The sequence below is a fragment of the Gadus morhua genome, chromosome 13 (genome assembly GCF_902167405.1).
Source record: "Gadus morhua chromosome 13, gadMor3.0, whole genome shotgun sequence".
NCBI classification, from domain to species: domain Eukaryota; kingdom Metazoa; phylum Chordata; class Actinopteri; order Gadiformes; family Gadidae; genus Gadus; species Gadus morhua.
Window position 1 is genome coordinate 22,399,913 of NC_044060.1, and position 14,249 is coordinate 22,414,161.

A 14,249-nucleotide genomic window follows, 5' to 3' on the forward strand; every position below is an offset into this window, starting at 1 on the left:
CTCGTTGTGCCCTGTAATTATGAGCCGGAGCCCGATTTCAACCCGACATTTGTTACTTAGGTCTACCCTGCTAAATATATATAATATATATAAATATATATAATGCATAGAACGCCGGTCACTATCGGGAAAATAAGCCCCGACAGGGCGGTCAGGCGACCGACGCGCAGCGGAGGTGAATTGCTTCACCCTGAAGGGGCTTATTTTAGATAATGACCGGCGACGTTCTATACATCATCCCGCTTATTACAAGGCTACTTGCCAAGACGAAAAAATAACTTCACATGGTGTGTCTTTTTACAATTTATTCGTTAGCAGCATTCGTAGTGTTGATCAGCAGAGAAATAGTCCTTCAAAGACGTTGATGTTGCTTGGCAAACGAAGACGCTGGGGTTGACAAGTTACCGGACTATCTATGCAAGTGAACGGAGCGTTCCACGGCATTGAGAAGACCCGTGTAATAAAGGCCTATAATATTTCTGTTTATGGCATAGATTTCTCCTCAGATTAGGCCAATAAAGCAATGATTTAAAAAAATGAGTGTGAATGGAAATTATTGCGGCCGGCAAAAAATTTTCGCTCATTTTAATTTATCGCGCAATTAATTGATTTATTGCATATCGCGACAGGCCTACATGGGACCTTTAATGGCTCCAGTGGGAATGCAAATGTAATCTTACCCTCTCTCAGTTAGAGAGAGGAAGGGAGGTTTCTAAAGATACAATTCCTTTAATGTCAATAGTAATTATTTGAACAATGTTAATATAATTTGTACATAATCTTATATTTTAGTCATGATTGATATTTCCACGACACTTGGAACTAAATTGACCAATTAGGATCGCGTATTCAACAATGCTATGGTATAATTTAAATTGCACGGTGAACCGAAGAAGTCTAAAGATTACGAGGCAACTAAATGAATGTCGACAATAAAAAGAGCCAGGAGACTGGCATGGCCTCAGTATCAGACCACTTGTCTCCATTAGGTAAGCCTCCTCCCTAACACATCAGCGTTCCATTAGAGAGCAATGGAGATACCTCCAGGTACATTGTCATCTCTACTGCAGAGCGTAGCTTTAGCTGAAGCATACTGTATTCTATACATATCAGTGGTGGTGGGCCGTCAGGGCCAGCAGGGCCTTCTCTGCTGGCCCTGTCAAAATCGAAATAATGTGTATATATAATTTTTTTCAAAATGACATACATTTTTGTCTGAACGCATCTTAATTCCATATTTTCTTTCATATTTTCTTTTCATATTTTTTTCATAATTCCAGAAGGAAAACAGTTTTTTTTTTGTCAGGCTGATCTCAGCTGAATAACGCATCACAGCTAGGTTACATGGACCACCCGGGCCAGCACTAAAAGTATTGCTAGCCTTTCGCTAAAGCTGCCTCCTCCCATTGGATAATACATTTGACTAACGTGTGTAATCAGCCACATCAAATGTTGATGTGTAGTAATAGAATGCCCCCAGGGCCCAGCAATATGCCGGCGCTGGCCCCCCGGTGATGTCATCAGCGAATTATGAATCGTTGGCGGTACAGAGTTGATAGTAAACTACTGTGGCCACCGCCTTCACAGCACCTAGCAATCCTGTTTCTGATCTCCTTCGTCTGCCTTTTTCAAGGCGATCGTTTGGAGAGAAGACAGATTTATTTTCAAGAGGAAAATAAAGGTAAAGGTTTTGTGCAGCACTTTACAGAGTGCAACTACAGCCGCTATGACTGGCTAACGGCAAGCACCGTTCAGAACAAGCTATTCTGCTGGCCGTGTTTGCTGTTCAACATCAGTGAGGGGACATGGAACAGCGCCGGATTTAGCAGTCTTAACAGCTTCACCAAGGCAACTTTAAAACATCAGGCCAAGGGTGATGGGTGAGTTTTACTTTGCACTGTGTAGGAGCGATAATGTTCTTGTGGTACTTTTATAACACATTTTTTGTAATTGTTGGAAACACAAATATATTGCTGGAATTTGGGCAGCAGGCTTAATGGTAATGCTGTGTGTGGATGCCGCTTAATAAGCATATTAAATGAACACGTTCACTGCTACTCCTGTGGGCTTAATATTCTGGCTGGAATAGCTGTTGTAAAATATGTGGCATAAAGGCCTACTTGTGTGTTTCATTTTTGTTAATGAACTGGCGTTGCACTTGTAATATTGTTGCTATAGGCTACTTTATTGAATCCGTTGAAGTTTCAAAAGCATTCAGTGAAAATAGCAATAACTGTGAACACTTTTTTTTGTGTCATGTGTGTGATATGCAATCTGGTTGCGGAGTGACATAAGGAAAGATCTGATGGTGATGCTGCATTACTCTAGCTCTGCGGTAATGCAAAGGGGTGTGCGTGTGCGCTGTTGTTGTTGCTGAAGATCAACTGTCTTGTTGTGGATGTTATGCAGTAGTGCATATTGTGGCTTTGTTGGCTGTATTGGCACCTAATATGAAATTTGTTGGCCGTTGGTGGAGTTCGTTACTGATGGCCCTGACTTTAACCCCACGGTACGCTACTGCATATCAGAGTACAGCATTACATGCTACATCATATTGCTGCATCTCAGAGTTCATCTATAGGAAGCTATCATGTTCATTTCCCAGCCACCATTCTCCGGAGGAGAAACTGCTCTTGTCCTTCTACCGCTGCACCATCGAAAGCGTGCAGGCCTAGTACATATCCACCTGGTATGCCAGCTGCTCAACAGCGGACAAGAGGCCTTAGAAAGGCAAGGCAACTTTATTTATATAGCACTGAAGAAAGGATTATTAACACCGCCCAAAAGATCACTGGCTGTGCCCTGCCTCTCCTGCAGGACATCTTCAGTTCCCGCTGCCTCACCAGATCTGCAAACATTTTGGAAGACCCCTCACACCCTAGTCATCATATGTTTGCATTGCTGCCCTCCGGCAAACGTTTCCTTTCCATCAAGTCCCGTAGAAACCAGATACAAAATATGCAAATTGCCCAAAGCAGTTTGTATGCACTGTATGCACTTTTTTTTTTCAATGCTACCTCACTGTCACTTTAAGCATGCACTGGAGAATGTATGCAAATTTGTGTGCTAGGATGTGGGGATGCGGGATGGTAGAGGGAGAGTGTATAGTGTCTGTGTATAGCTGGACATTGTACTGTTTTGTATTGTTTCATATTATATATATAACTATTTGTATAAAGCAACGAAAGGACTGCCATCCAATTTCATTGTATCCTGTGCAATGACAATAAAGAATTATATTCTATTCAACTGATTATCAATGCAGGTCCGAACCTTTGTTGTGAGGCATTTATCCCGTTACCATGACAACCATACTACACACTGTGATACAGTATACATTTGTCTCATATGTTGTTTGTGTGTGTGTGTGTGTGTGTGTGTGTGTGTGTGTGTGTGTGTGTGTGTGTGTGTGTGTGTGTGTGTGTGTGTGTGTGTGTGTGTGTGTGTGCGTGCAGGTTGTCTGGCTGCCTGGTCACACAGGAAGGCTGTGCTTCTCTGGCCTCTGCACTGAGCTCCAACCCCTCCCATCTGAGAGAGCTGGACCTGAGCTACAATCACCCTGGAGACTCGGGAGCTGCGCTGCTCTCTGCTGGACTGGAAGATCCACGCTGGAGACTGGACACTCTCAGGTATGGAGTGGACAGCTCACCCCTCAGGGACAATGTCTCCTACAAGGATTCAACCAGATGCTTGGTGACGTGGTTTGAAAAGGCAGCTGTAACTCAAGTTGTGTAGAAAGTGAAGAGACAGCGGATGATGAATGTGAAGGTTTCAACATGCTGCTCTCCCTTTGTTTCCTCCCCAGTGTGGAGCACGGTGGAGTTAGGAGGCTAAAACCAGCTCTTAAGAAATGTAAGTGTTTCGTTTGATTCATCCCAACACACTATTGAGATTGAAAGTCCATCCACACTAGCCGTCCATGCCATATACGGTGAACGTGCTTTTAGCGTACAGCAGGAAGGTTGTTCAACTGTATCTTCTATGCCAAACCCAAAGCAGCTATGCTATCTACAGCTGGCGTTTACCTTGGCTGATTTTGGATAAACAATGTAGATTGGATGTGAATGTGAACATTCATATGATATATAATTGTAAATGAGATGTGAATGTGTACATTACATTCATATGTTATACAGGGTTACTCCCCAAACAAAGGGAAGAGGGGGGGGAAATGTCTCAAAGAAAGAGTCAAGCGACAGCATGGCTGTACTTTCAAATCAAAATAGTGGAATAATCGTCTGAGTGCATTTTTAATAAAAAATCTAACACTTTTTTTGCTGATAGATTCTAATTTACAGACCAAATATAATATATATATATATATATATATATAGGGTATATATATATATATATAGGGTATATATATATATATATATATGGGTTAGGGTTACGGCCATATGTTATGCATACGCTGCACGTGCAAAAAGGAAACAAACTTTGATGCCTGGAAATTTAAATGGATTAAGTTGAGTTTTCAACAAGGCAATAACGTTGAAATGCCCCTTGAAACATTTAATACATTCTTAAACTATGAATGTGGCTTAAACTCAAATATGACAAAAGATAAACTGGCCCTCTGCAGTTGTTTTCAAAACAATGGTTGCCGCCGTCATTCTTATGTTACCTTGCCTATTTACGTCGTGACACTGTGGTTGTGAGGTGCACTGCTGCGTTTGAGTAGTTTAATGATTGCAAGTCATTGTTGCTGCTCGTGATACACATCCCTGATAAGGGTCTGCAGAAATTGTGGAACTTTAGTCTAATATACTGTGCAGTGTGCTGTCATCATCGCCATGGCATCTCCAAGAGCATCTGAGGGACGGAGGAGGTGTCATTGGGAAAGTCTTTCCCTCTGTCAGTATGGCTTTGCCGAAGTGCTTAAATCTACGGCTGCTGTGCATATTATTGAAACTCTATGGAAAGGTCTTTGTCATGATTAGGCGTGAACACTCGGATGTGAATGCTCTTCGTCTCCACAGAGACCAGCCACTGGATTCCATAGATGTATTAGATGAATTACAGTATATTATATTAGCCTATATTAATGTAGGCCTATATTATACAAAGCTTTTAGAAGCCAATATTTTTTGTCAAATTGAATTTCTGACCTAGCAGGGCATGTCTTCCGTGATTGGCTTTTGAATGGATATTTGCTGTCATTCTCGGGTACATGAAATGCAACAGTTCTCAATGGCGCAGAAACGGGAGAGAGAGAGCGGCGTATTTTTCTTTAGTTTCAAAATCTTGCTCTTGACCACTCTTTAATGCTCAATTTCACGATATAATTGAATATAGCGGTTCTATAAAACAACACAAAAAAAGCACACTTATTCGGGAACCGACAGTGATCTGGGGCCGTTTCCCTTGCTGTCATTGGAGGCTAGAGGATTTGATCTGACGTCAACCAATCAGGGGGAATTGCTTAAGAATGAAGCACAAGTTAATGATAGGGAAGGCGCTAAATTAGCAGCTAGCGCAATCACAGCAACAACAACAAAAAAGCGAATGCCCCTGTGGCGACTTAAATCGGATTGCAGACATTTAGAGTAGAATAAGAACACTTACTTTATTCTTCAACATCCTGTCTTTATGGCTTTATGTTCGATATGTGCACAAAGCTGAGGCTTTATAGATATTGGGTTTTTTTCTTACTAACATGCCTAGTAACCTAATACTTGATATGTAATAGGTTTATAATGTATGAAACAAGAATGAGGAAAAAGGATTTGCAGACGATTTCTTCCACCCTGTGGCAGAAGAGAGCGTAGAAGCTCATGGCACATTAGAAGGAGAAGTTGAAAGATCTGCTTAATTTGCTTAATTTGTCCTTTAGGGTTGAACTGTAAACCGCAATGTTTTCGGGAAAGGTTTTAAGAGAAGCTGCACTCTCTCTTGAATCTTACCTACAGCACATTTTAAAATGACTAATATTTCTTAATAGTTCTGTTTGGTTGTGTAGCCTAATCATGTCTTCTACCCCTTTCAGATGCCTGTAAACTCACACTGGACCCAAACACAGCCAACAAACGACTCTCTCTGTCGGAGGACCTCAGAAAGGTGACAGAGGTTGAAGAGAAGCAGAAATATGATGATCACCCAGAGAAATTTTACTCCTATAGCAAGGTGTTGTGTAGACAGGGTCTGACTGGCCGCTGTTACTGGGAGGTAGAGTGGAAAGGAGAGGTCTCTATAGGAGTGACATACAGAGGAATCACAAGGAGAGGTGATGACTGCAAGCTTGGAAGGAACAACAAGTCCTGGAGTCTTGAGTTTCATGATGATCATTACTCTGCCCAGCACAGTGATAAAGATTCAGACATGCCTACACCCTCTGGCTCTGATGATGAAGAAGATGTTGATGTTGATGATGAGGATGATGATGATGATGATGATGATGGTTATCTTGATTATGGTTTTGATGATGATGATGGTTATGGTGTTGATTATAGTGATGGTGATGATATGCTTGATGATGATGGATATGACAAAAGTGGGTATGATGACTTTGATTCTGATAAGGATTATGATGTTGACGACAATGGTGATGATGACTTTGGTGATGAGGATCAATATAGTGTTGATGATGATGACTATGATGAGGATGATTACTATGGCAAAATTGCTATTGAACGTTACTTTGCCTGGTGCAATGGTAGAGCAACAGTCATAAGTCTCCCCATCACTAGCTATGATGATGAAGATGACATTTCTGGTGATTCTGATGTTGCTGACTTTTCCTCTGCCCGACACAACAGCTCCACTGGCTCTAACAGAGTAGGAGTGTATCTGGACATGCGTGCTGGCACTCTGTCCTTCTACAGAGTGTCCTCAGACACACTGACACACATCCACACCTTTCAGTCCACATTCAACCAGGAACTCCAACCTGGGTTTGGATTTGAGTTAAAGGGCTCTGGTTCCACAGTGTCTCTGTGTCGATTGTAGAAACACACATGCACACACGCGTGTGCACACATACATACACATTTATTTGTCATCTTTTTTGTTCAGTGAATGTATGCAATATTATTTTAAACATTAGTTAATGCAATGTTTTCTATTGTTGTCTTGATGATTCATATGGACCCCGACCCCTGAAAAATCCCAGCTTAGATTTTGTTTTAATCATTTTATTTCCATTGTGTAGTAGGGGTGTAACGGTACATGTATTTGTATTGAACCGTTTCGGTACGGGGTGCTCAGTTCGGTGCGGAGGCGCACCGAACGAGTTTCCATACGGACATATTAAGTATAGGACCGCATGTGTGGAACATGCTGCGGCCGCACATGCACAGTTGCGCACACCGTAGCTGTGTTCGAAATCGTTCCCTATTCACTCACTCACTATTCCCTATATAGTGATCATGATATAGTGCACTATTTAGGGAACGAACAAACGAGAATTCGGACACTACGCTGAACATTTCTAAACGTCATTTGCGTCAGTAAATGCGCCGGGTATTTGTGTGATGCAGACAGAGGCGCCCACATCATGTAAACAAACCGGGCACTCACGAGGAAAGCTGGAGGTTGTATTGATGATGAATGTTACATTTCCTTGTTCAAGTTTTTATTAATTTTGAATGTTAAATATTCTATGTTAAATCCCAAATAAATTGTTGACATTTCTTAACGAAAGCCGGAGACTCCATCATTAAATATATTATTTTTCGCGGTTATTCAGCATCTTCTTCTCCTCCGGAAAAACACGACCGCATTGCATTGTGTTATACGGGAGTAACATGTAGGGTACATCGTATGTACACTCAAATTTTGGGTATTATTATCCTGCAGATAATGTTTATAAGGAGATTTTTCTGGCAAAAAACATAACGATTGAGTGAAAGTCATCAGGGCTAAAGATTGGGGGGGGAGTAAAATTAATCTGAGCAACAACTTGAAACGGTTTAGTGTTGCAATTGTTCATTGTTGCACATTAGATTGAGAAAGATTTGTTTTTAAAGAAACAGTCTGAGCCTTATTCATGTTATTTAATCTGAGTAACAACTTGAAACTGTTTTGTGTTGCAATTGTTCATTGTTGCACATTAGATAATATATTTAAAAAAAACAGTCTGAGCCAATGTTATTTATTTTTATTTCTACATTTCAGAATCTTTATATTTTTGAGCAGAATTCTAGCTTTGTATTGTCTAATGTTCCTATTGTAAAAATAACAAAAATGTGTTATGAACAACTTGAAGCACATGTTATGAAGCACATTTATATTTAGCATTTTGATTTCTTACTGTACCGAAAATGAACCGAACCGTGACCTCAAAACCAGGGTACGTACCAAACCGAGATTTTTGTGTACCGTTACACCCCTATTGTGTAGTCATCCAGGCTTTTTTGCTGTTTTACTTTATGCAATTAATGTTATTTCAATAAAAAGTTAAATGTTCAAGTGACCCAGGGATGACCTTTCTCTTCTCTGGGACTGACTAGAACGATGTGTTTTTGTAGGGCTAGCAGGAAGTTTATGTTTGCTTTGCATAGTGATCAATGCTTAACCACAGACCAGAAAACACCACCACTGGGTGAATGGTTTTGCTGTGTTTTGGTGCTATTGCTCCTATTGAAGACTTTAAGGTTCCTGATTGGTTAAGAGATAAAGGAGCAAGGTCTGCAATGGCAGTGTGGAACTAAAGTACAGCATTTGTCGAGGAGAAATAGTAGGGGAATGTTGTCTTCCTGATTCAACTTTTGCTACATAGATTGTAACGTGTATGCTCCAGATGCTTAATAGTCTAATTATAAAAATATATGTGATGAGGCAATTAAAGCGGTAGTTCGGAATTTTGGACATAGGGCCTGATTCCGAAGTGAGCATTGGTATTCTATATCACTGGAGACAGTTTTCAACACATTTCATTCAGTCCTTCTAGTTGCAGAGTTCGCTCGTGCTAGGCTAGCGCACGTCAACGGGCAATGCTAGCCTGCTATTAAAAACAGTCTTACCCACTCCACAGTACACCCGAGGTAAATCAATTATAACGACAGACTATAGATCTAAATGTCTGTTTATAGAATAATGTTAGAAATAAAACCAACCTTGCATTGCATTGCAATTTGAGGGAATTGCGGGGTCTCAGCAGCAGTGTTTATATTCCTGTACGTACACTGCAAAAATTAACAATCTAACCAAGTCTTCCAATCTTGTATCTAGCCAAAAAGTCTTTTTGATCTTGTTTTGAGAGCAATATACTATGCAAGCACAGAATGAGTAAGATTATTATTCTTGTTTTGAGAATGTGTCTTTTTATTTCTTAGTTAGTAAGTAGATCCTAAAACTATATATTTTCCACAGAAAGTAAGCTGAATTATGTCAGATACTCTTTCATGACCACTTCTTAACTTAGAAAACTTGTTTCAAGACCTCCCAGTAAGCATTCACACACACTCTGGTCACAGTTGTAACATGTTTATTCACATTCATTTCACTGTTTAAGTAGAGCAACATCACCAAGATAATATTTTGTCAGAACATACGTGGTGTTTTTGAAACTGACAGGGTAATATGATGTATGATCCACTAGTTTTTCAGCATCGATGAACTCTGTTGCTTGAGCAAGATTAGGCACTGCAACTTCATAGGCTAAAAGATCTCTATTCCAACCCACTGTCTCATAAAGCTGGTACTCAAAACAATACAATGAGCTGTTTACCACATAAATGTTTTTTATAAATCCGAAGACAGGCACTGTCTCATTTGTAGTGGTGATTATTAGAGACCTGTCACTTATGTACTTGTTCCCATTGAGAATAAGCCACTTTACTTTGACTGTGTGTTGTATGCCATAAATCCCCAAAAAATCTCTCATCTTTGCATTAACATACTCCATGAGACAGGACCCAATTCTTTCTCATGTAAAAAAATCGGATGCTCCATACCCATTTCATTTTGACAGCATTCAAAAAGCTGATTATGTTTCACAAGTGACTTACAGACATTTTTGAAGTTCAATTTAGATGACCACTGTTTGAAAAAACAGTGCTTTGACTCAAATCTCTTGCACATGTGTCTTATCATAGGGCCCAGGGAAAGAATTTGGGAAGGGAGATGCAGCAGGTAATGTTGCTTAGGAATGACATTATTCTCAGGAAAAAGTTGCTTAAACTGTTTCAAATGCTGTTCAATCATACTTCTCAGTCTTAATACAGTCTGCACAGATAAAACAGGAGCAAAAAGTATATGAACTATCTTAATTAAGTCCAAAACAAACTGAACATACTCATTTTTCTCTATAGTATTCAGCAGAAAAGGCATGATCTTCAGCAATATCAGCATTTGCCCTGAGGACTGTTTAAGTTTGTTATCATTTGATGCCAAGGTACTGACACTTATAGGGCAGGGTTTGTCACGTACATCTACTGGTGACAAAGGAAAACTTTGCATGGCTGAATTGAACACATCCAACTCCATCTGTCCAGACAGAACAAGGTATTTTAACACACACTTAATTTCCATTGGTGCAACACCCTCAAGAATGATGTGCATTATGTCCTGTGGAGTTTGCCGAATGAGGTCAAAGGCTGGAAAATCAACCAGCTTGCTCCTTCTGTTTATACCATAGGTGGTTTTGAGGGCCGATTTCAAGAAGTCTGTGCTGGCCTTTTCTATTTCATGGCACTGTTGAATATGTTTTTCCATTGTCCTTTTTGTAAAGCGCTCTTCATTAAAATTAATTTGCATTTCCTCAAAGGTACATTCACAATGCCTACACTTACTGTATGCAAAACCAACTCCTTCCTTGAAACCAGCAAGCTCATGCTGCGCAAGTGTGTCACCACACACTGAAATTACAGCACCAAATAACTCGAATCCACCACTCTGTGTTTGGATTGTGACACCATTATACAGCAACTTTAAGTCTTCATCAATTCTTTGTAATACAAAATCAACACCACATTTGTCAATATCATCAGCTTTTGCTATAGCAAGGAGTCTGATTGCAGCCAGCTTTGACCTAAACTTGGGGTTTATGTTTCCTAAAGTATAATAAACCATCAGTAATTTATTTACTGAAGCATGTGACCCGAGAGGATTGCAGATCTCTATTTCATCAGTGTATAAAATGATCTGTAAAGCAGAAGGTTTCACTGAAAACAGTGGGTGGGATTTGAAAAGGCTCCCATCAACAATATCATACAAAAATCCATCTTTGTGACAACTCTGTGGCGTGGTGCGGATCATATCAAAAATCCTAGAATTGGACAACAGCTGTTCAAGACTCTTAACCAGGGATATATAGTAAAAGCTTCTGTTTTTAATTCCAAGAACTCTTGATTGTCCTTTTTTAACTCGACAAACCCTCTGAGACATAACTACCTCCTCTGGTTTAACTGGGTTAAAAAGCCTCTGGATGGTGCTGTCTTGCATGTATGTGGTGGCCATGAAGGAGAAAGGATCTTGAAAATTGTCTAATGTTGCCAGTACTTCCTCTTGTAGCTGCTCCACACTGTCTGAATGTCTTTCAAAGATCCTCTTCATTGTGTCCCTCAAGGTGCTCAGGGGCCTCATTACAGAAAAAATCCTAACTTCTCATCCTAATTTAAGTTAGGGACTCAAAGATAGGAAAACTCCTAACTTCCTATTACAGAAGCAGTTCCTAACCTGTTGGCCGTTTCCTATCTTATCTTTAGCCACCTATCTTATCTTAACTTAAGCCTGCCACACACATAAAGATTTTATAAATCTCAACCGATTTTTTATCTGTGGAGACCCCACACATTAACATTAACATTAACAGTTTTGATCGTATTGTGTGTGGTGTCCTGCGATATTCCAAACACAGCACACCACACACATAAAGATTTGTCTTCAGACGCACTAGAATCTTGTCCCTCAAGCAAGAAATCTCGCGTGAACAAACGTGATCTGACGTAGTACTCTGACTGACCTGTGGGGGCAGTCGCACCAAAAATAGTCATTGAACTAACTACAAGAAGAAGTGAAGAAGAGCGAGTGTAAACCGGTGTAAACTCATGGAGGACCAGCTGGATACCGACTGCATGATGGTGGTTTTGGGATTAATCCTAACTGAAAAATCCCAAAGCAAATATTGTACAAACACTCGTGTGTTTTCCAATGTTCGACAAGTTTATCCTCCATATCGGAGGTCCATCTAACTTTAACTGTCTTCGCCATATTGGTGGTATTCAGGGATATCGTAGCCATGGAGATAGCTCGTTATAATTCCGTGTTCAGTCAGCTCGCTCTTTATTGGTTAAATTCAATATTACGTCACGTTGGAGACTCCCGATTGTCGGCTTCCCCCCCACACAAGACGATTTGACACCACAACGTTCTCCGCCGATAATCGTAAATATTGAACATGTTTAATACTTACGATTATCGGCGCCGACTGATTTCGGAGCCGATTGTCGGCCGAATTTCACTCTTAACACACCACACACTACAAGAGAATCTTATAAAATAATCTTAAGAGCTTAAGATAATCGGGCGATGTCTGTCCGTGATCGGAAGGGGGAAAATCGGGGCAAAATCAGCCCGATTATCTTTATGTGTGTGGCAGGCTTTAGGTGATCCTAACTGTTCTTTCAATCCGATTTTTCGATCGGCAATCGTCAGGTGATGTCTGGTTCTGCACATAATGCGCACGAGATTGATATAAGGCTTAATAATAACGGCAATAATAACGGCAAGCTTCTTCTAGCAGTAGTACGGTCATGGCGGGGATTGCTACGGAAAACAAGAAGAGGAGGGGTTTTAACTTTACAAACGACGAGATGGAGGCATTAGTTCAGGCGGTGGACGAAAGGAAAAGTATTTTATTCGGCAAATTTTCCCCAAATGTAACGTCGCGGATCAAAGCAAACGAATGGCAAGAGGTGTCGGACGCTGTCTCAGCGGTTTGTGGGGTACTGAGGACGGTGGACGGCGTAAAGAAAAAGTGGTCGACCATAGCGAGTGACGCCAAGACCAGAGGGACGCTACAGAAGAGGGACCAGGCAAAGACGGGGGCTGGTATGCCAGAAGTGAAGCCTATAACCATGCTAGAGGAGAAGATCCTGGCCACCATGGGTCAAGTTTACACCCAAGGTAAGTTCAGCTCAACGCTTCTATCTATCTATCTAGTTTAGCAACCGCGGATTATGTTTAAATTTGACTTCACCAATACATAAGGCAAGAACGCTGTTGCTAAGGTTAGATTTTGGCATAAACCTAACGAGTGGACCACAGATTCACATAATTTGAATAAACTAGTGTCAGTGTCCAGATTTTGGGGGCGGTGTACTGCTAGTGCTACGGTGTAGCAACTAACGGTTAATCTAAAATGTAACCGTTAGTTGCTTATCGATAGCGCGTCTATAGACGCACTATCGATAAGTGATTTTTAGGAGTGGCTCCATAGTAACCCTAACTAGAATAGGGCGACCAGACGTCCCCGATTTTAATTGCCTGTCCCATTGGATATTTCAATCACATTAATATCCAAACTGGAATGTCCCCGGTGTTTCTGCCTCATCGGGACCATGGCCTCGTTTTGATTTCTGACGTCTCACTTCAAACTAGAAGCTATATAGACAAAGATAGTTGTTGGACTGCAAAATACAGAATATGGACCAGTAAACAGCAAAAGAAAAGCCAACCCCCCTAACATGAAATCATTTGTGTGTAGGCATTTCAACCGGCACAGAGGTTGGCCTGCCTGAGGAGATCCTTGAGAACGTCAGTGCCGAGGTGTCTGATTCAACTGAGGTCATACTGACGTTGATGGAAGCAGAGTGTGACAGCAGGACTCTGCCAACAGCAATAGTTATCCCATCACCTGGCAAGTTGATGCTCACTGTTTAAATAAATATGAGGTGCATTTTTACAACGACGCTGTCTCAACTGTAGCTACTCCATTTATGAACAGTTGAGGTTTATAATAGGAAGGCTACTGTTCAAGGAAAATTGTCTTGATTCACAGTTTAAATTCTTCTTTACAGCTAAAAAGAAGAAACACATTAGCCTACAAGAGGAGCTTCTGGAGTTGGAGAAGGAGAAGCTGTTGGTGATGAGAGAGACACTAAATGTTGAGAAGGAGACACTGAAATTGGATAAAGAAAAATTTGAATTCATGAAGCAGTATTTTATTTACAACGGGAACAATATTGTGAATTTATTTGAACAATGAAATGAAATAATTTGTACACTTATTTAAATTTGATTGAGTTAAACTGTTAATTTATTTTTTATATTGTTGAATTAAATATTTTACATCAAATTCGTATGTTTTC

At 40.5% G+C, this 14,249-nt stretch overlaps 2 protein-coding genes across 2 annotated transcripts in view; both read left to right on the top strand.

Moving 5' to 3' along the window:
• The window catches only part of LOC115557082 (protein NLRC3), a 42,496-nt gene extending 35,072 nt beyond the window's left edge, over positions 1 to 7,424 (top strand). The window contains exons 16-18 of the mRNA XM_030374667.1: positions 3,456 to 3,629; positions 3,806 to 3,852; positions 5,987 to 7,424. Of these exons, the coding sequence (XP_030230527.1) occupies positions 3,456 to 3,629; positions 3,806 to 3,852; positions 5,987 to 6,945 (1,180 nt within the window). The 3' untranslated portion in view covers positions 6,946 to 7,424. The remainder of the gene's footprint in view (positions 1 to 3,455; positions 3,630 to 3,805; positions 3,853 to 5,986) is intronic.
• A 5,026-nt stretch (positions 7,425 to 12,450) lies between these two features.
• LOC115557888 (uncharacterized) lies at positions 12,451 to 14,236 on the top strand. The gene is made up of 3 exons (XM_030376025.1): positions 12,451 to 13,065; positions 13,646 to 13,798; positions 13,959 to 14,236. Exons 1-3 carry the CDS (start codon positions 12,693 to 12,695, stop codon positions 14,144 to 14,146), a joined length of 714 nt encoding a protein of 237 aa, XP_030231885.1. The 5' UTR covers positions 12,451 to 12,692; the 3' UTR covers positions 14,147 to 14,236.
• The last annotated feature ends 13 nt before the right edge of the window (positions 14,237 to 14,249 follow it).